At 45.2% G+C, this 22,611-nt stretch overlaps 1 protein-coding gene across 5 annotated transcripts in view; it reads left to right on the top strand.

Annotated features, from left to right (window-relative positions):
• Nucleotides 1–22,611, top strand: part of SH2D4A (SH2 domain containing 4A) — a 50,425-nt gene that overhangs the window by 22,350 nt on the left and 5,464 nt on the right. For 4 of the 5 annotated variants that reach the window (XM_036011516.1, XM_028526579.2, XM_036011515.1 and 1 more), the window contains exons 5-8: nucleotides 10,686–10,766; nucleotides 12,829–12,940; nucleotides 14,639–14,840; nucleotides 17,502–17,632. In XM_036011516.1, coding sequence (XP_035867409.1) covers nucleotides 10,686–10,766; nucleotides 12,829–12,940; nucleotides 14,639–14,840; nucleotides 17,502–17,632 — 526 coding nt within the window. Of the gene's footprint in view, nucleotides 1–10,685; nucleotides 10,767–12,828; nucleotides 12,941–14,638; nucleotides 14,841–16,783; nucleotides 17,231–17,501; nucleotides 17,633–22,611 lie in introns of those variants that run through there. The other variant, XM_036011518.1, reaches the window with a different exon arrangement.

The raw sequence follows: 22,611 nt of genomic DNA on the forward strand, positions 1-22,611 counted from the left end.
AAGGTTTGGGGCGGTATTCTATAATCAGTGCTATAAATAATGTAAGTAGTCCCATGTTATTTCAAGTCGGGTTTTCCCTTCAGTATAAGGTACATATTTTCAGAGCTTTTTGGGTTTCAGAATAGTTAGTAAGGGCTTGTGGATCTGTAGTAGGTTTTTGAGCTATGGTAATATAATGAGACCAAGTATGGTAAAATGTAGTAAGAAGGATGGGGTTTTCATTCTGACTCTGTCTCTGCAGGATTTCATTTTCCTTGTCTATAAATGAGGGACTTTTAAACAGTTTGTAGTCACGGAGCAGAAGTGCATTACTCTCCACACCTGCACCCAGGGCAGACATCACTAATCGATGGCAGCACTCCTCCCTGCAGAGCCAGGCTTGCCCTCACATCCTTGTCCACAGGCTGCTCTGGGCAGCCATGCCTGGTCATGGAAGCTAGCTGTGGAGATGGAATCTGTTTGCTTAGATGATTCCTCACAGGTTTCCATCTAGCTCTAAACTTTCACAGTCCTAAACGACGCCCATGCCTGCATGACCTGAAGCAAGATATTTTCTCATATCACTTTGGCTGTTAAGGAGAGCTTTTATACAGTTTCAGTGGATGAGCCATACCATAAGGTCCAGACTTCTCACGTTCAAGCAGAAGTTAGACAAGGGCGTGAGGTCTATGGCCAGAGTTAACTCAGTCTTATATCTGGAAATAAGGCACAAATTATGTCTTCCTCAGTCAATTAGCAGTCTTATCCTGAGCTTTTCACCTTAGCCCTCTACTCCTAGACTCAAAACTGAAACTCTTCATCCAGCTGGGACAAAGCTGATCTTCACACACTAAAAATGAGAAAGTTGTCCCTTCCCTTCCATGGAGTGAGAACACTGAGAAGCCCAATCCATAGGGCTGCCCTGGATTCTTTTGTACCATGATTCATTTTATTTGGGTACCTGCATTACCAGGCAGCTTCACCCGAGGACATCTCTCCTGGAACAATGAGAGATCTGCCCCGTTCCAAAGGCCCTCAGTGCCACAGGAAGCAAATCTGGGGGCTTTGAGAGGACTTGTTTGACCCCTGCTTCAGGGTTTAGAAAACACTGGGTCCAGCCTCAGAGCATCTTTCTACACATGATTATCTTTACAAAAAAAAATTTTAAGGACATGTTTATGTTGATTTAAAATTTTTAACATAACAAAGAGCCCGTTTAAGTCCCAGATACCTTGATGCTGGACTTGACCCAGCAGCGACCCTCTAGTCTGAGAGTGGACGTTTCAGTCCTGAGAGGCAGCTCCGTGGCTTGAGAAAGTGTGCGGGGAGGAATTAATTTCCATTATAAAATAGGGATTAAGTTAGCATACTGTTTCTTTACAAAGGAAGCTGAGACACTGTACAAATACAAGGATGCTTGCCCAGTATCATCCGATGAAAGCAGAAAGAATTGTCCCCTGCAGTCCTTCCATTAGAAGACACTATTCTTACTATCATGAGCCCAGCATTGGTCCTTCTAATCTTTCGGAGGAAGAGCTGGAAGCAGAGGGAGGCTGGGTGGTTTGTGCAAGCTGAGGAGGAGGCCGAAATAATGCCTCGATTAGAGCTGAGTGTGTGGTTTTCATTTTGAAAAGCTGTTGCCCTCTACAAAATACCTGACCTGTCCTTATTTTCTGCAGTGGTGACAGCACTTGGGGAACTCCGAAATGATGCTCTGCTCAGTGCCTTGTCAGGGCGCTGTGATTCTCAGTGGGTCATAGCGAACGGTGTGCCTGGTGCCTGTCACCAAACTGGAGGTGGTGGTGCATGTCGGGGTTTAGCTGTCACTCCACCATGTTCCGAGACCTGCAGGTTGGGAAGCAGGTGCCATTCGCAGGCAAAGGTGAATCTGATGGGGAGTTCATAGGAGCCAGAGGAGATGACAGGTGATGTGCTCTGTGAGCAGACTTACCCTGCCGCCCGTGCCCTGGGGGGAGTTGGGGTAAGAACTTGGGGCACCATAGCTGATCAGATGTTGTTAGGGGCCCCCGGTGTGGACAGCCCTCCACAGGCAGCGGTGTTTTTCCCCTCTCCTGCAAGAGAATTTGAGAAAACAGAGCAGTTCTACATGTGTTTGGGAGAAGGGCAGAGAATGCTAATGCAAAGATAAACCCCCTTTGTGTTTTTCCGTTCTACATAATTTGTAGGCTGGGAACTCAATAATCAGTGGGCCAACTGTCCTTGCCCCAAAGGGAACCTTGAATAAAACTATATCTGCTCACTTGTAGATTTTATCTCCAGAGAATTAGTTGTTATTTTTACAGAAATGGCCTTCAGCGCGGACCACACTGCAAAACAGGAGATTAAAAAAAAAATTAGAACACAAACATGTAGGATTCAAAGCATTAAAAAAAAAAGACCTTGAAACTAGTAGAAGGAAAAGCCTTGGGCAAGATTCTTTCCTTTAATATCTTCTTTAACCAAAGGGAGTTAGAGGTGAGACCTTCCCACCCCTACTATGTGCACGCTGACACACACATGTTGCCCATGCAACACCTACACTCACACACTTCCCACAACACCACAAGCCTCTGACAACAGCTTTTAAGTCTGTCATTTCACTGTAACAAATGGTAACAAAAACTTGCCATTAAAATGTACATTTTGATCGTAAATTTGACATTGAAACCATAGTGGTTTTCAGTTCTATTTTTAGGTGTTTTTCTAATTCATAGCCATATGTTCCCATTAGTAGGTAACAGTGAAGGAACAACCCATAAAATGATTTTCAGACACAATGAGAGACTTCCTCATCGGTTTTCCTTCCTCAGTGAGGAAACAAGAGACCGACCACAGTTAGCTTCTGTCCACTCAGAAACCAGCGGTTCTTTAAAACCGGATTTCAGGTGTCTGTCCCTGTAAACGAGAGATTCAGAAACAAGAGACTAAGACCAGACCACTTCTTTGAAAAAATAGAAGATAGTATGCTGAACTGCATTTTTTGGATCCTTATTCATCTCCAGGTCCTCCTGCATAGCAACCAAAGTTTGGGGTTTTGTGTGGCTTGGGCTTTCGGTAAAGGGTGGAGAGCAACATGAGGGCACAGCTCCTCAGGCGACTGAATGGGAAGTGAGTGCTAAGCCTGGTGAGTTGGCAAGGTGGGGAAGCTTGCCCCCGCCCCAGAGAGATGCCCTGGGCCTGGGCTTGGTGGCACCGTGTCGGGGTGGCCTCCCTCTTGTCTGTAGACAGCCATATTGCCAACCCCTGAAAGGGAGTCGGGCTCACAGTTATGCCAAGGAAGCCCACTGTAAGAGGACGAAAGAAGTGTTCCTGAAATGCAGACTAGAATTCTGAGTTGGATGTGGGAAAAGAGGGATCGTCCCAAACCAGTAACTGTTTCCTGTTTGTAATGTCCTCCCTTTTAGCGTACGTGTAGGGTACATTTCAGTACTACTTTTGTGAAAGATAAGTATTGGGTATAGTATCGGAATGAGGAATTAATTGTGCTCATTTTGTTAATTCAGGAGGAAGGTCATAATTAGACAGTTACACAATTACCGAAGCAGTTCTGTGTAACTGTAATAGAAACTTGGGGTAGTGTGTAAGGTAAAATTTTATGTAAGATAGATTCATAAATCCTGGACCTTAAAAGCCATTGAAGTTGTTGTTGTTGTGTGTGTGTGTGTGTGTGTGTGTTTGTGTGTGTATGTGTGTGTGTGTGTTTAAACAGTATGCTCCATGAAAAGCTTAACAGAAAGTAAATTACAGAAGGGAAAAACACTTCTGGTGTGAGAGTTGTACATTAGGAAGTTGGTGACACAACTTGGTTTTGTATGACTGTGAGTGATATTTGCAATACTCCACGTACCCAGCTCACTGGAGGTGGGGTGCGGGGAGAAAAGGAGGGGGTCCTGAGTTAGGAGACGTGCAGTCCTGCTGACCACGCAGAGTCTGTTATCCAGTCTCTCTGGGACTGTTTTGTTCTCTGAAAAATCGAGGTTACAATAGCTACATATCTGGTTTGAATGTGAGAATGAAATGAAATAATATACATAAAATTGTTATGGGAAGTATTAATGTATTATATACATGTTTTTCTATCCTTATTCATAGTTAGGTTCCTACTTTCCACTCTGTCAAGACTTCCCAAATCAATCATGTTTTTAAGACTCCTTGACTATTGTCTTAACAATCCTTTATTACTTTGTACTTATACTTTATATCTAATAATGACTTTGTTTCCCTTGCTTTTCTTCTTTTTCTCTTTTACGGAAAACATGTCTGGCATCTCTGTGGTGAGAATGTAAGAGTGGCGTTTGAATCTCCTATCTGGAATGCTTTGCTGTAACAACCCTTACCAGTTTTGCACTACTGTGTTTTGGGGGGATGTTCCTGCCCAGCTCTGATGTTCGCACATTGTTTTGAGGGGCTAGAAGGTGACTTGGTGTGAAGGTGACGTGTTGTGATGAAGTGGACATATATCCATCCAGTATGGGAGTTCTGTCCTCACATATGCTCAAAATCCACTCAGACTGTATTATTTAAAGGTGTGCCATAGAATTGCACATCATATTAGAGTCTGCTGTACTTTAAGTCAGGCTATCCAGTAGTTTCCGTGCGTAGATTTTGCTAGAGAAAAGATTCCCTCTGGCCTCTGTTGTCCTAATTCATGTTTCAATAAAACCATTCCACAGGGACTATGTACTATATTTTCAGCAGTAAAATTGATTGCTCTGTTTTTAATCCTGTTAGTCTAGTTGGCCTTAGGAAATATCTCCACTCTCTCTATATTGTTATTCTTTGTGACTTTATTAAAGCACAGGTCTATTATTCTGACTCTCCCATTATTTTTAAAGGAAAAACTAACTCCCAGTCGTTCAAGAGCTGAAGGTTGGAGTCATCATCGGGAAATTCCTTTTGCGCTTATGGCAGCTGGGAATAGAGCTGTCTGATTGTTGTGGTGGCTTGTGCAGCTCGATGAGTGAGTGATGAATCACTGGTTTTCACAGAATTTAAATTCAGCCAATCTTGATTAATATTAAAACTAGACTGGCATACCTTTTGGTGACTGAGAAAGTGCTTGATGAATTTATAATGTGCTCCTTCATTCACCAAGTGCTTATGGAGGCCTCCTTACATGCCAGTTTCTGTGGTGCTAGCGAGACTCCAGATGTCCGAGGCTGACTGGGTCTGGGCCCTCAGGGAGCTTGCTGTTCTGACAGTCAGTCTGTTAAGGGACCATGGATGTAAGAGGTGTGAGAACAGGGCTAGTAAATATCAGTTATTAACCTAGCAGTTTGTTTCCAAGAGTAGACTCTTGATTTTAGCCCATTAATGCATCAATCTCATCTTCACCATAAAAATTGAGTGCTAATCATGTTCTATTTATGGAAACTTTCTGGTTTACTTGGTGCTTGGCATTTATCGGATTGCATAGTCCTACTTTTAAACAGAGTAAGTATTAACTTACTGGCCAGAGTGAACTGTTTTTCAAGCCAGTTTTAAAAGTGTAATGAGACTAAACCCTCATATTACACATAGTTTCTGGGAGGAATATAATTTGTAAACACATCAATGTTGCTAGCAGCATCTTTGGATAGCCCAACTGCTTCTGCGGATACTCTAAGTTAATGGTAAGTATACGTGACATATGTTCCATCCCTCGGTCGGCATGGACGGGCTCTGCCCCCGCTCGTGAGAGAGGGCCGTCACCGCATCGTGATTCGGTGTCTGATGGGTGTCCACTAGCTTCTGATGTCATTGGCTTCCAAGTTTTCCCTTTATTTGGGGGGAACTTTTGTGTAAATATTGTGCAGCAGTTTTATTTTATCATTAAGTTAATTGGTTAGTAACATTATATAAATTCCGGGTGTACAGCTTTATCATATGACACGTGTACACTCTATTGCGTGCCACCACTGTAAGCTTAATCTCCTTCCGCCACCGTATGTTTGCTCTCCTTTCCCCTCTTCACGCTCCCCCAGCCTCTTCCCCTCTGGTGACCACCATTCTGTTGTCTGTATCTGTGAGTTTGTTTGCATTTTGTTTGCTCATTTGTTGTTTTCTGTTTTATATCTCACATGTGAATGAAATCATACAGTTCTTATCCTCTTCCATCTGACTCATGTCACTTGGCATAACGCTGAAGGTCCACCCACGCCATCAAAGAGGACAGTATTCCATCTTCTTATGGTGGAGTGGTCCTTTGTATGTGTGTGCAACATCTTCTTTATCCAATCATCCCTCGAAGGACACTTAGGATACTTTCATATCTTGGCTATTGTGAATAATGCCTATGTTCATAGCAGCAATACAGTTTTTATTTTTAAATAAAGGAAATATGAAGCAGATAAGACTGCGTTAACTCTGCCCATAGAGTTTCCTTGGTTGCAGAGGTCAGCAGGTGGGCGGTGACTGCAGTGGGTTTTGGGCATGGGGGCAGACGTGTGTTCCCTGGGATACCCCGCAGAATGAGCAAGTAGGCATGGGGAGGACATAGGCTTTAGTCCCTGCTCTTCTACCTACTAATAAGTCACCTTACCCTTTTGACACCCTTATGGGGTTGATATGAAGATCAAATGACGTACTAGACATGAAAGTACTTTGTTTGTGATTCTGTTCCTGTTCTGCTTGTTTGCTCAGTTATGTTTTTTTAGATTCAGTTGTTGATAGTTGTGAATTTGCTGCCCTTTAAATGTTCATAGCTTTGATCTTCTTTTTCTTAGATAAGCTGCTTTAACATTTATTATAATAAGGGCTTGGTGATGATGAACTCCTTTAGCTTTACCTTGTGTGAGAAGCACTTTATCTGTCCTTCCTTTCTAAATGATAGTTTTGCTGGATAGAGTAATCTTGGATGTAGGTTCTTTTTATCAATTTGAATACTTCTCGCCAGTCCCTTCTTGCCTACAAAGTTTCTCTTGCTGCTTTTAAGATTCTCTCTTTAGCTTTAACCTTTGGCATTTTAATTATGATGTGTCTTGGTGTGGTCCTCTTTGGGAGGACCGCTTGGGACTCTCTGTGCTTTCTGCACTTGAATGTCTATTTACTTAACCAAAGTAAGGAGGTTTTCTTTCTTTCTTTTTTTTTTCAAATAAGTTTTTCATTTCTCGCTCTTCCTCTTCTCCTTACTGGCATCCCTATGATTCAGATATTGGTATGTTTAAAGTTGTCCCAGATGTTCCTAAGCCTGTTCTTGTTTGTTTGTTTTTTTAATTCGTTTTTCTCCCTGCTATTCTGATTGAATGTTTTTTCCTTCCTTGTGTTCCAAATCATTGGTTTGATCCTTGGCTTCATCCTCACCGCTGTTGGTTCCCTGTAGCTTTTTCTTTATTTCACTTAATTTAACCTTCGTTTCTTCCCCTATGTTTTTGCCATACTCAGTGAGTTCTTTGAATATCTTGATCACCAGTGTTTTGAACTCTGCATCTGATAGGTTGGTTGGTTACCTCTGTTTCGTTTAGTTCTTTTCCTGGGGTTTTGTTCTGTTCTTTCATTTGGGCCATATTTCTTTGTCTCCTCAGTTCATCAGCCTCCCTGTGTTTGTGTCTGTGTATTAGGTTTTGTGTGTACAGGCTTTGACTTTCTGTAAAAGACACCTGTAAATTGTGTGGGGCAGAGCCTTAGGTAATCACCTGGTCACACTATTCTCAACTTATTATATCCTACTTAGCATATTCCCTGGATTTGTAGAACTTGTAAGTATACCTGAAGGAACCTGCTCTACACAAGCCTTGTTTAAGTTCTTCATATTATTTTAACACTTTGGAATAATGGCAAATCTTCTTTTGCCTTGAAAATCAGTATTTTTATAATTTTATAAATGTGGTTCTTAGCACGTGTGAATAGTTTAGAATTTACAATATGTTTTAGCCATATGGAAATCCTTGAATAGAAGTATTGATCTCTGGGTTGGTTGTTAAACTGATCAATTATTTAGGCTAAAACTCTTCTGTAAGAACCAGCTTTGGTCATTAAAACCAACACCTACAACTTCAAAGGAAGAATGCCAGCCCTGAGTGGCACCAGTAGGTGGTGCTGACAGTCACAAAGGTCCCTCTAGTCCCTAGCACCACATCCTTTTCATTTTCTGGTTCATGTGTCTGTGCTTAGCTTTGAATTATTTTAAGAATATTAATAGCCCATCATGTCTGACAGGTACAAAAGCAGTGAGTATGTGGGAAGTGCTAGTGAGACAAGGAATATGATGATGAAAGAAAAATTAACCGTAAGAAAAAAGCAAGTGGTGAGAAAACAATGTTGTGTGTGTGTATATAGATAAATAAATAGCCCAGGTGAAGGGCTATTGCTAAGGGACAGAGAATAACTCACACAGTATGTTTGAAGTGTACCCGTGCAGATGACACTGTTTGGCCAGTGATCGGGAAGAAATACTTGGTGAGACACACATTGCTTTGGAATACATGAATTAGAAGAGCAGAGCCAGATGCCTCTTAGCCCGATGCTAATTCAGGAAACACCTGACAGCTTAATTTGTTCGGCGACATAGAGGCTGAGCACGGTGGGGGTGCGGCTGGCTGACCAAACCTCTGTCCACAGTTCTGCTGGGTGCACGGGCCCAGGTCCTTCTGAAGCAAATGGGTGGAGAGGCTCTGAGAGCAGCTAGCGTGGGTGGAGCCTGTCTACAGCATTTGAGGAGGTTGCCTGCCTCCTAGTTTTCAACAAAGAAACGGATCCTTTTTGCAAAGGGATGATGCCCTACACATAGCTCTTCTGTCATTGAGGAAAGGGAGTGCGAGCCTGGCTTTAAAGCTCACATTCCCTAGAGTGGGGAGTGTATTCAGAGACTGCAAGAATGAGCCCTTCAAAGTTATCTGGGACTTTTGAACAGACTTAGACAAACCTGGTGGAGCAGTTCTAACCTGTTCATAAAGAGAGGAACTGGTTACCGTACCCTTCTGCCGTGGATGCAGAGCAGCTCTGTATGTTCTTATGACACTAAAATAAGAAACAAGTGAGACAGAGTATGTGAGTAGCAATTGTGACACCTATAGGATTCATTGCTTTGCCAGGTAATAAGTGTAAGAAATCTTTGACCTGCAGCCTCATTTTCCTATCATTACAATGCTGACTGTGGGAAAAGCATACACTCTGGTGCCAGCCAGCCGTGTGATCTCAGCAAGCCACAATGCAACTCCTCTGAGGGTCACTTTCCTCACCTGAAGATCAGGCATGGTGCTGCCTATCCACCAGAGATGTTGCAAGAAATAAAAACAACACACACTAATGCAGTGCCAGGTCATAGCAGGACCCATCGTTGGTGGAATTAGCCATAACAGCAGCGTGCATGACTAGCAGAAATGCAGCAGACAGCTTGATGAGTGTGCCGCCGGCAACTGTGGTGGCCGGTTCTAACTATCCGCTAAGATAGACCAAACTTCTGTAACAGACCAGAAAAGTAATGGTTAAAACACAGTAGAAGTTCACCTTTCTCCCTTACAACATCCAGGACCGGAGTCTGGTGCGGGAGGGCGCAGTCAGGCAGCCACTCGGGCTCTGGTGGCTGTGTCGTCTTCAGTAGTGCTAGCACGACAGCCACCGCCATTCCAGCCCAAAGGGAGGGGAAGTTGCCGGGACACTGTCTGAAGGGAGTTTTAGGGCCCAAACAGAAGTGAAAAATGCCAGTCACCACCTGCATTATTATATTGGAGATCACATATTCCACACGGCGCTTCTAAATGCTAGGGCTACCTAGGTCCTAGCACACATGCCCAGTTACTGTGAAAAAAAGAGGCAAAATTGAGGTATCCATGCTGGTTTATCACATAGCATAGCAAGTACCCAGAAGGAGCTCCCCTTTTCGCTCTGTGCTGAATCTTAATACCAACCTTTTTCTGAAAATAGGCAGATAATTTCTGATCTGTGCCAAAGTTCAGGGATGAGGCCTCAGGCACAAGCACAAAGTCATGGTAATATGGGTGGGGGGTGCTATCTCGGGCTGTGCAGTCCCTGCTGAGACTTGGCCCAGATTCTGCACTCAAGCCAGGGACAGGGTGACGAGGGCCTGTGTAACTGACCTGGTTTTAAGAGGCTCCTGGTGTGATGTGCCAGCTCAGTCACAGTGCCAGAAAGGTTGGCACAGGGCTGGCAGGGATAGCACCAGGCAATCCAGGCGGTGCATCTGGGAACCCCACTAGCAGGAGTTGCCCCTTGGGAAATCCATCTAGAGTAGCAGAAGCCCAGATACCGGATTGGGTAACGGGGTCAGAGGAAGGAGAGGGGAGGAATGTGATCAGTCAGGGAAAGTGGGCAGGGTGCCCAGGCACCAAGCTGGTATCCCAGGCATGCCTCCAGTCCTAGGTGGGGGGTAAGGCCACACAGTTGAATGGCAGAGACTAAGCACTGCTCTGGTCTGACCTGAAACAGGGCATGGGTAGGACAGGGATTTGGAGAGGAAGCGGAGATTTAGATTAAGAACTAATGTGGACATCTAGAAGTCATCTCCGAGGCCCTGGGGCCTGCTGGGAGCAAGACACACACACCTGCTTGTCACGAGCAGAGCACCAGCCCCTGGCTCTTGGTGGCCCTGCTGCCTCCGTCAGGATCCGCTCAGGAGCCCAGGTGCTGGTGGGAAATCTGGGGATCCGGTTGTGAGGGTGGGAGCAGCATTAGAGAATGTTGAAAGGAGAGAAACATTAACAGATTATTTTCTGAAACTGCACTGCAGCTCTCAAATGGTATAAAAATGTGTTTCATTTAATTTTTAGTCACCCTCCAGTTCCTCAAGAAATATTCAACAAATGTTGGCAGATTCTATCAATCGTATGAAGGCATATGGATTTCACCAGGTAAAAGATTTAAATTCTGTCTTTAAGGGGCTAAATGCATAGCCATTTCCACTAATGTTTCATAAATTGGTCTGTTGGTCTCATGCAGCAGTGAAATTAAGCAGCAGAATGTGAAATCTGTCTCTAAAAGCGTGTGAACCTAGCTGTTCATCTTCACCTGTTCAGCTGGGGTTGAAAAAGTATTGAGTATCATGGAAAGAACAGATGCCAAGGCGTATCTGCTAGACTCCTCAGTGAAGATCTAAACCGGAGACGATATCCCGGGCTGCTGCGAACACTGGGGAAGACTGATTTCGGAGAGTGATAAATGAGGCACTGACTTGCCAGAAATAGTGCATTCAGACAAAGTCCCTTACGTGTTCATTGTTTCTATGAGCCTGTCCCTTTACCCTGTCCAGTGTCTTGTACCACCCACATCCACTGTGCCAGAGTGACTCCGGGCACTCAGGTCTCCCCGGCATGCAGCCAGACAGAAGATCCCCGTCTCGGGCCGAGCCCACTTCCTCCATTGTGCTAGATCGGTACCACGTCATGCGTTGCTCACGATCCATGAGAGGCTCTAGGGGAAGGGTCCGAGTGGCCAACCACAGACCGGAGATGGGGACTGCGGCAGAGGCCGGCTCTGGGGCCTGCGTTCCCGTGGACAGTACGATCAGTTCCTTGATTTCTCTGTGGGGACATGAACTTGAATAATTCACGTTTTAGACTTCAGGAAATCCTGGTGGAGTTTTGGAGCTGCAGTCCTACAGATATAATGTGTACCTTTTTCTAAAAGAGCAGCCATAGAGTAACTAAAGGGAATTTTCAGTGATGCTGCCCGGGTGTCACTTTAAATGAGGATGGGGAGAAAGACAAAGGCTCGGTGTCCTTCCGGCCGGCATTCATGAGTGTCTCCCATGTGCAAGGGAGACTGTTATGGGAGTGCTGTTATGGACGCTGGAGGAAAGGATAATTTTTTAAATTTTTCTTTTTTAAGATTTTATTTATTTGTTTTTAGAAAAAGGGAGGAAGAAAGAGAGGGAGAGGAACATCAATGTGTGGTTGCCTCTCATGTACCCCCAAATGGGAACCTGGCCCACCACCCAGGCATGTGCCCTTGACTGGGAATTGAACTGGCGACCCTTTGGTTTGCAGGCCGGTGCTCAATCCACTGAGCTACACCAGTCGGGTGAAACTGTAATGTTTTAAATAGAGAAAGTAAAGATCAGCTTATAAGGGTTTGCTAAAAGTAAATTTTCTGGAGGGATCCTTAGAGAAACTCAGGATAAGTTCTTAACTTTTCTGGCTGCTTTGAATAAATACAATGGTCAGGGCGAGAGCTCATCTGCTGTTACTCTGTGAACCTCACTACTTTTGTCTCCTTTCCCACTGCACCCACGCATATTACTCTGTAGATTAAAAATCAATATGATTTACTAAATATGGCACTCTCAGACATATTTCTTATTTTATATTTTCCATGTTTCTTATTTTAAAAAATGTTTTTGTTTTATTTTTTAAAACAAAAGAATTCCTTTTGGAGCCACCTAAAGCCATATATCAGGAGCACATTTTCTGACTCGTGGTTCCAGAGCCTGTGGCAACAAGGCCGAGTCACCGCCGGGATGCACCCTCGTCCTGGGGACCCGTCAGGGACTGTAGTGTTTCCGTGGCTCCTAGGAAACAGTGTTTACACACCGCTTAGGGGACTCAGTTTAAAGCAGATAAGTGCTATGTCTGAGAAAAATGAATATTTATGGAACTCTTACTATACACTGTGCTAAGCACTTTTAAAAAATTACTTAGCCCTCATTATAACCTACCAAACATTCTTGATTTTCTAATTTGACTTAGGGGGAGCAGCCCGAAAGAGGCTCAGGAACCGCCTGGGGGTTGTACGATGAGGAGCCAGCTGCAGCTGTAGCCACGCTGTGCCCCCCCCACCCCACAGCGCCCCATTGCTCCCCACCCCCGGGTCAGGGCCAGAGAGGGTCAGAGAGCAATCAGGCGTGTGCGGAGCCCTCCTCCTCAAGGAAAACTTCCACGGTTGCTTACTGGTGTCTGTTTCTGGTTTTTTAAACAGAAGAAAGAATCCTCGAAGAAAACACAAGATGAAGAAATAAAACAAATAGGGGACGAGAGAACCAAGCAGATTTACAAGAGCTGGAAAGAGGATTCGGAGTGGCAGGCGTCCTGTGAGTACCCGGAGGCCCTGGAAGCCGACTGGCTCACACAATAAAATGGCCAATCTAGAAAGCACTGAAAGAGGTCATTGAGAGATCGATGTTCTGACACTACATTATCCCTGAAAGGCTGAAGAGCCACTTGTTGAATAGCAGAAAGGTTCTCAATTCATCTTGTACCATCAAAATTATGATGTGTTTATTTAATAGAATGGTATATAGCTATAAAAAAACCCAACATGTTTCCAAAGAGTATTTTTATGACCTTGGCATATGTTTATATCTTTTTAGCTTGGAAAAGAAAAAAAAAAAACATTATAAAATAGTATGCAAATCCTCTCTATTTTCAAATGTCTAAGTATATAGAAGAAAAGAAGTGGAAGGCTATTAACATGTTAACACTCAAGAGGTGGGACTCAAGATTACTTCCTCGAGTTCTTGTTATTCTGTAATTTCCTACATGTTCAACAGTGAATACATCTTAACTTTGTAATCAGGAGAGCACAGGAATCACAGGCTGGATACCTCAGCGTCCCTCCCATGCCCGTGGCCAGCCCTGACCCTTTTTCAATTAGCATCGTCAGAGATAAACCCTTGAGGGAGGGTCAGCACAGGTGAAGGCAGAGCAGGGCCTGCTCCAGGATGCTAGGCAAGTTCAAGTCTGACTTGGGACTAGTGTTTCCATTGGTCTCAGACAGAGAAGCTGTCACTGCCAGATCAGCCCTTGAGGCTGCTTGGAGGAGGGAAGTGGCAATGTTTGCAAGTTGTTGAGAATCTGAAATTGATCTTCAGTTCCATTACAAGGAGCACCATTAAAATGATAGTTTTTGTGAAATGAAAATATTTGCAAGATCCAATCACTTTCCTGCAGTGAAATCCTAGCATAATAGAAATCTTTGGCATCTCTTTGAAGTCACACATACCAGGGTTTGACTAATGATGCCCGAAGTGTAAATACACTCAAGAAAAATTATCCTTATATCCTGCATTAGAGGCTTTTAATACTTTGTTGCTAAAACAAAAGCAAAATAAAACAATAAACTCTCTATTTACAAAGCACCATAAAGAGGCAGCCTCAGGGTACTTTCCCCTGTACAGACCTGTTCTGGTTCTGATCTTCGAGGTTGAGGATCACTTTACTTCCCCCTCTGACAGGCTGATTGAGAGTGGCTTCAGCTGACAGTGGGCTCTGACATGGGGGCCTCACTGCCTGGTCCCCCCCACCTGCCTGCACAGCCTGAGCCTGTGAATGGTTCCTGACAGCCTGATCTTCTTCGCTCCTGACTCAGGGCAGGTGACATCCTAAACTCCCGTTGGTGGGAAGGAGTGACCATCACCTCTTATTATTCAAAGACCCGCCCCTCTCGCCCACACCCCACACCCTGGAATCCTCACTCAGGCCGTGACTCCTTACTTAGTCTTGCTTACTGCAGGGAAGTCTCCAACAAATGGTTCTACATTTCCGTCCTGTCCCCTCTTCCTCCTCTTCCTTCTCCCTCCCTCTCAGAAAGTACCCAGACTCCCATCTAAAGAGGAATTCTGCCGTGAACGCTGGGCTCTGGTGAATGTGCAAGCCCTAATCATCAGAATAACAGGCATCAAGGGCGATTGTTCATTATTATCAGCAGATGCCAGAATCTGTTCTCCAGGTGCGGTGCCAATTCTTCTAACCGTCTCTGGGGGCCTTCCTCAAACCTTTTGTTTCTCTAGTGCGAAAATCCAAAGCAGCGGATGAGAAGAGACGCTCCCTGGCCAAACAAGCACGGGAAGACTACAAGAGGTTATCCCAAAAAGCAAGAAGCAGTGAGGGACTGCAGAGCCCCCCAAGTGTTCCACAGAAACCAAAGAGACCCCCCCTTCCACCCAAGCCTAAGTTCCTACACCCAGCGGAGTACCCCCGAAAGCCTCTGAGGTAAGCAGCCGCACAGATGGCTTCGAGAGCAAGGGTTGAATGAGCTGAGTGAGGGCCAGTTGCACGACGGGCCGTGGGAAGTGGAGACGGGCTGGGTGGCTAAATGCAGCCTCTCTGCTAGGCCTGTCTTCCTGAGACGCCTGGTCTGGCACTCACCCCCTTCTTGTCGGTAGAGCATCCGTGCCATGTACCTCAATACTTAACATGCCCGGTGACTCAGTGAGCTGGCACCCTGTGTTCGCTGGCTTCCTGCGCCGCCAGCCTAACCCCACCTGGTGGCAGTGGGTGAGCCGAGGAAGGGGCAGCAGGAGACAACCAGGGTTCCCTGATTCCCAGTGTGGCTCGTAGTGGGGTCACTGAGAACATCACAGCAGGAACCTAAGGGCTTGCCGACTTCCATGTCATCAGGGGGGCTACATCTCCATGGCCCCTCAGGACTAAAGGCTGGGTGGCAGCTCTTCCTCCGGGTCGAGGAGGCGCGCTCACGTGTCGAGGAGTTGGAAATGTTCTTTTCTGCGGGAACTCTTTGGTTGTTGACGGTGGTGCTTTTGCCTCCTGGTTGTGGAAGAACTAGGCACAACAATTCCTAAAGACAAAGCACCATAACGTTCCAGCAGAACCCAATTATAAAATTATTCTCCCCTGGTTATCGGTATGCGATTGTTTCATATTCTAATATGTGGAAAGGCAATATATAAGATAACCAGGAGAAATGAAATATTGACTGAGTGAAACAGAACTGTCTATGAAGGCCTACCTTCTGAAATAAAAACTAAGAATAGTTCTCTGTTATGAGGATGGAGAAATAAAAACAAACAAAAATCTCCCCTCTGCTCGGAATCAGTAGTTACCTTCAAGGTTTTCCCTAACGGGGATGATGACCTCAGAGGAAATGTGAAGGTGGACCTTTTCCTCTGCTGTGATTACTTCTGCTTACTCAGTGGAAAGGTTCCACTTTGGGACTAAATGACCATGTTCCACAGAGGGACAGTTTGGGGCATGACTTTTCTCCCACGGACAACAAAACAAGGAAGGTCATCAGGAAGCAGGGCTCCTTGTGGTTTTGTGGCCCTGCACCCGAGTCTGTCTGGGAGCAGTGGCCCCAGGCCCCGGCAGGTCCAGGGAGGTACCTGCTCCTGTTCCCCAGGCCCTTCCGAGGGTGGGGGAGTGACTTGTGCCCTCGCCTGTGCTGTTTTTAGAGCACAGTGTCTGTCTGCGATGGACAACAATGAAGGTGGCCTTCACTAAGGGCGATTCTTGTTTTAAGCTGTGCTCATTGTGCTCATTCTTTCAACCTAAGACACTTGCATTAAGTGCTTCATGTGAGGCAGTCAGACTGGCTGGCTTTAAGGCTGATGCTTTAAACAGTGATGACTGAGGTTACGTAGGGTCCAGCCCAGCAAAACACAGAGGCCAGCTGTCCTGCGGGAGTTTTCCCTCGGTCTCCAAAGACTTCTCAAGGAAAAAAATACCTAATTTGAAAACTAGTATGAAAAACTTACCATGTGATCTCACGCGTGTGTAGTGCCTGCTCCCCAGGAAAGTTAAATATTATAGGCTATTTTCTCCAAAATGCTATGTATGCATGTATGTATATGCATAGGTACATATGTAAATGTCCATCTGACATATGTCACATGTAACTCATGGTAACATATGTACCATAAAAAGCATAAAGAGTCGTAATGTTAATTTCATGACAGAACATTCCAGTATCTCATCCACACTCGTTTTTACACTGAATTATGCTCACAATAGTGAGCTTTTCATGGGGATTGGGTATGTGTTTGTTACATTGCAATGGTACTTTTTGTAACGGAAACTGACTTACATTCCAGAACTTAAGTTCTGCTACTGAATAGCTTTCCAAAGGCTTCTGCTGCCTGTGCCTTTTTCTTACCAATCTCAAAACACTCTTCCTTCTTTAACTTTATATTTCTCAGACTGTCTTTTAACAGAACTAAACCTCTTCAAAGTGTGGGAGAGAAGAAACCAAGTCAGGGAGGTGAGTGGATAGAGAAAGAAGAGAAAAGGTTAGGGAAGAAGTTTATTTTGTTGCATTCGATTTGTTGTGTTTGCAAGAACATGTTCTCCAGGAAAATAGTGCTGGGGGGTGTATGTCACTTTTTAATGCTTATTTTCTCAAGTTTTAATTGGTAGTTAATGGAGCTTCTAATTCACACTAAAAATAAATTAAAATCTATGCATTAACGCAGCAGTAGCTTAAAAGACTATCCCTGTAGGGTTGGAAGGACAAATGACAGACTTACGTTCCTTCCTGTTTTCTGCTCGTGAGGGGCGGTGGCAGTGCATGTGTCCAACCTCCCATCAGCTCGGCCCATGTAATTAGATGTTCTGATGTTTATAGTTCTCATTTCTCTCTCCCTCCCCCTCTCGCTCCCTCTCCCTCTCTCTCTCTCTCTCTCTCTCTCTAAGGCAAAAGTGGTTTTACAGTTGTTAGATGGAAAACAATACAATAATTACTAACTACTAACACAAGAATAAACTGTGTTTCACATACAACTAGAAACCTACTTTTGCCCCACCCTGTGCATATATATATATATATATATATATATATACACACACATATGTAATTTTTGAAGGCATCGTTTTCAAAATAGTTCAATCTAACTTGATAAATGGTCTCACGAATGACAGAAATCAGGGATTGACGAGGACAGGCTCCGGCTGTGCCCCGGAGGACATCATCCGATGGTTTAAGGAGGAGCAGCTGCCTCTGCGAGCAGGCTACGAGAAAGCGTCCGACACCATCGCTCCCTGGTTCCACGGTGAGTGCAGAGGGCCTCCACTGGAGCCGCTTCTGATGGCAGATAAACTGCTGATCCACCAGGAGGGCACAAAGGATAAAGGCTGACTTTTATGTGGGCTGCCCAAGGAGAGTCTTTGCAGTTATTTTCACAATGCAGATTTTCAAAGCCTTCTCTGTGAGCTCCATTTCCATGACATATTTAGAAAAAGCAGTCAGCAGCCGTGGTCGCTGTATGCACGCACGGTGGGTTAATGTATCACCACAAATAAAACACCACTGGGTGGGCGGGAAAAGCAGTGCCAGGGCTCTCAACTGCACCACCTTCTGTCTCTGGGCCCCTGAGGGAGTCAGACCTGGCCACTGGGCACGGCGGGGGGGGGGGGGGGGGGGCGGGGAGGGTCAGGTTGGGCATCGGTGCGGCAGTCACAGAGTCGGCTGTCCAATACCTCGTTGAGCGACCTTGAGCAAATCATCTTCTTTCTCTGCAGCAAATCAACTTGCCTAAGCCTCATTAGCCTCATCTGTTAAACGTAGGAGTTGAACTTGTGATCTTTAACTTAAAAATTCTGTGCTTTTGATCCAGTCCGTAGTGAAGGCTACAAGATGGGCTTGTGGGAGCCTGAGCAGATATTAGCTAATAACTACACGGTCCGGCACAAATAACGCCCCTTTTTTTAAATTAAAAAATCTTTTATTACCAAATCATAAGCATGTAATTCTGTAACATAACAAAATCACACTCAAGCACACCAAATGACATTTTAGGTGAAATGTTAAAACTAAAACTATAAATTATTACTCCCATATTATTACCCTACCAACCACACTCAAGCAGGCCTTACTTCTGCTGGACCCTGTATTTCTTTATTTGACCCTAGAAACTCGATTAATTCAAGCCCCCATGCACCCAGCTCACATTTCACTGAGCTCTTAGTTTCTTGGACTTGAAGAAAATGAAGTGGTTTTGTTTTTTGTTTTGCCTCAATTGGCTTCTTAGGTCTGTGGTTACATTGGATTCATTAGGTTACTGTGGCTGTAAGTTCAACACGAGTGCTTTAAACACAAATAAAGCTCCCTCACAGGGCGTACTTGTGCTAAAGGATACCTTGGTTCGAGTGGTGTTGAGGCTTCTCTCTTTTAGGTAGTGTTGTCTCACACATACATAGATCTGCAGAATAAGCTCTCAGTCATAATACCTGGCAGACTCTTCTAAAAAGAACACGGTTGTTTGTGGTAGGCTTTCTGCTAAAGGGCTGCTTTTGCAGTTAGAACCGGTCCACAGAACTGCCTGGTCATCCTGGAAAATGCCTGTTCTTTGGCAATCCGTGTTTTTGTAAGTGTCCGCTTTCAGGGGTGGTCCCCTCCTGCCTAGGACCAGGTCGTAACCTCCTTCCTTCCCATTTCGCTTAAAGACACTGGAAGAAAGAGTGACGATAGTGTCAAAAGACAAAGAGAATGCAGGTCAATGGCACGTTCGTCATGGTGATTGTGGCTTGTCTCATAGCCGCCTTTTTTATTTCCCTTTTCAAGATAAGAACTGAACTGAGGAAATCAGCCACTTTGTCGTCTCTGTGTCGTTGGGCAGGAGATGCTCTCATCCCCGAGGACGAGGGTGGTCGTTTAACAGCAGAGAGTGAGAAATTGCCAATGTCAGTTGGCGTTATTAAAAATCCTGGTACTTGAACTTGCAGTTCAATTTGAAACAGTTGCCTAAAGCTAAGAGAAGACAGTTGGACTAAAGTTCCAGCTGGAACTTGGGTTTAAAAAGAAGATCCTTGAGTTTTACATAGAAAAACTTACTAACTGCTTTGTTGTTGATTTATTTTCATTTATACAAATATTTATCATAGGCCTAAGCAAAATAAATAACATACAGGAAAACAGCATAATAGATACACAACCATATAGTCAATATAAATGATTGTTTTCAGTTTTAGGGAGACGAATTTCACATATTTCTATGATAAGGAGGGATCACATCTTATCTTTTTGAAGTATAATTATTTATGTATCAGGAACCCTGCTTTGAAACGTTGGGATAGAAGCTCTTCTCTACTGGTTTACCAGTTGGCTTTCATTGTCATAAATTTGCCTTCTGCAATTATTGCTTTGGTCACCTGACTTTTCGCCTCCCAGAGGTTCATCCTTGCACCCTTCTCTCCCAGTTAGCTGTGTTAAGGATGGGCATGGATCAGGGGACGAGGGAAATGAAGGTACTGGGTCGCCGGCTGGTGGGGCTGGGTGGGAGGTGGCCTGCTGTCAGTTAAAAGAAGGAACAGAGGAGAATGAGGAAACTTAGGGAAGGAAAGGAGAGAAGAGGGCAGACAATGAGCTCGTTTGGGATGAGTTTGAAGTGCTGTTAGGACAGTCGAGTGGAAATATCCACTTGACAATCGGATTAATGGGTCTGTGTTAGAGGTAACAGGTTGGCGTTGTCAGCACGTGATTCAAAGCCTGAGGGGATGAGATTTTCCAGGAGTGAGGGGAGAAGAATGACAGGAGAAGACCCAGGACAAAAGCCGGGGGAGCCCCAGGGTTCAGTGCAATGGCAGAGAGCCCAGAGCTCTGTCCCAGGTCTCCTCTCCCTCCTGTATGCCATAACGGAGCACCGTGATGTACCTTGGAGATATCCTGCCATGGGACATGCTCTGTGATGCCCCTTTTGTAATCAGGGAAATAGGTATTGCCTCTGAACTCCTAAGATGTAGGAGCTTGACGAAGAAACCCATGTGCAAGAGAGATCCTGAAATGCAAGGCTACCCTCTGTTTCCTGCGCATCTTTCCATGATCTCAGGCAAATCTAGATAAGGGAAGTCTCCCCACATCCACTTCTCCCTCAGTGAGGCCACGGGGCCCAACTTTCACTGGACTTTTGGTCCCACTGGTTATGTGGGACGTGTGGGAGAGCACACTGGAAAGATGCTCAAGTTCTTTTTCATGTTTCGTTCATTTTCCTTGGCGCCAAAGCACATTTCTAGCTTTTAGGTGCATCAGTTTGGTGTTGTGACCCAGGTGGAATAACGCAGAGACTTGCTGGCCATCTCTTGGCTGCTTCCCGCAGCGGGTTGGAAATCAGGGACCTCATTCCAGGCCACGTGCACTCATTCCGTCCCTGGGCACCTTCCCACCTGCCCCGTGGGAAGGACCTCCCTGCACATCCCTAGCTCGGCCTACTGCACTGTGCAACCCCCGGGGCGCAAAGGGCGAGTGGGAGCCCCCACAGTCTTGGGAGAAGGCTTTGTGAAGGAATTTGGTAGTTGGCTTTTTTTTTATTTTTTAAGTACTCTATTTTGAATTGTTAAATAAATTCCCCATACAGGACATGTACCTTAAAAAACAACAGCAACAACAACAAAAAACTAGATTAGTCCTATGTACTTATAATTATTTCTATTTTGAATGGGATCTTTAAAACTAACTCATTGGTGTAAGGAAATTATGTTTTTTAATAAGATTTTATTATTTATTTTTAGAGAGAGGGGAAGGGAGGGAGAATAAGAGCGAGAGAAACATCAATTTGTTGCCTCTCATACATACCCTAACTGGGGGACTGAACCTGCAACCCAGATTAGATACCTCGACTGGGAATTGAACCATCGACCTTTTGCTTTGTAGAACAATGCCTAACCAACTGAGCCATACCCGTCTGAGCAGAAAATTATGTTTTTATATATTTATCTTGAATCCAGAAACACGGAAGTCTGATAGTAATTCTCATTGTCTGTCAGAGGATTCTGGTGGAGCTGTCATTTTCTGAGACCTTAATATGTGCCAAGCATTATAGCAAGCACTTTAAAGGAGATCATTTTTATTCCCACTTTATAGACTAAGAACCTAGGAACTAAGGTGTTAAGTTCTTCTCCAGGCTTCTACCACCCTGGGCTGCACAGACTACATTCCAGCAGCACAGAAAATCCTGCGAACGGCACTGCTCTAGGAGGTGCCTGGGCATCAGGCAGAGGGAGGGGTGGAGCGCTTCTCTCTGCCCTGCCTCAGCCCCAGGGGTAGGAGCCTCTGAGCGGGTGTTCGGCTCTCGGGAGCTTTAGCCCAGCTGCGCCGGCCGCACGTTCTTCAGAGCCAGGAGCGGTCCGGTAAACCCTCGTGTGGGGAGACCCCTGCATTGTTCTGGATGCCATAGTTCTGCCACGTCCCACCTGGACTCAGCTTTACAACAGACTGTTGCTGGGAGATCTGGTTCACTTCAGAAACTGGTGAAGGAAGCCCTGGCCAGGGGGCTCGGTGGGTTGGAGCATCGTCCCATGCACCAAAAGGCTACGGGTCTGATCCCCAGTCAGGGTGTGGCTGATCTGTATTTCTCTCTCACATCGATGTTTCTCTCTCCCCACAACCCCCCTCCCCCCATGCTCCTGGGTGAAGATAAAGAAAGGGTAAAAATAACCAATGAAGTAAAAAAGCTTTTTTAAATTACCCCTGCTCACCATCACAGAAATCCTCCCATGACCTCAGATGGGTTGGGCTTCTGTACGGAGGGCGCTGGTCAGAAGGAGGTGGCCCGGCGGTGTCACAGCCTTTATGGCTGGATGGGGACCCCTGCTTCAGGATTCTTGGTCGTGCGTGGGCAAGTCAGGACGTAAAAAACACTGCAAGGGGACTGCTCGAGTCCACATGACTAGTATCTGACACTGGATTTGGTTTGGCATTCAAGGCCTCCCTTCCCGGGCAGACAGAGCTCAGGGCTGGGCAGTGATCCGGAACGCACCCCCTGCCCTTGCTGCAGTCATGACAAATCACGCATCGGCATGTATCACCAGATGTGCCAAGAGACTGTGCTTTTCAGGAATAAGAATCCTGTTTAAAGCAGAAGGGACAAAGGCTAGTTCCAATAGCACTTACCTTCCCAACCTGCCATCGGCACCACTGTGTGCAAGGAGTCTCCATGAGGGCCTCTGCTTTGCCACGGAATCACTTTATTGTGTTCTGTTGTCTCCGGACATTAGACAGCGCCAAGTTCTGCACACAATGGGCGATAATTACAGT

This window comes from Phyllostomus discolor, chromosome 11 (genome assembly GCF_004126475.2).
Source record: "Phyllostomus discolor isolate MPI-MPIP mPhyDis1 chromosome 11, mPhyDis1.pri.v3, whole genome shotgun sequence".
Lineage (NCBI taxonomy): Eukaryota > Metazoa > Chordata > Mammalia > Chiroptera > Phyllostomidae > Phyllostomus > Phyllostomus discolor.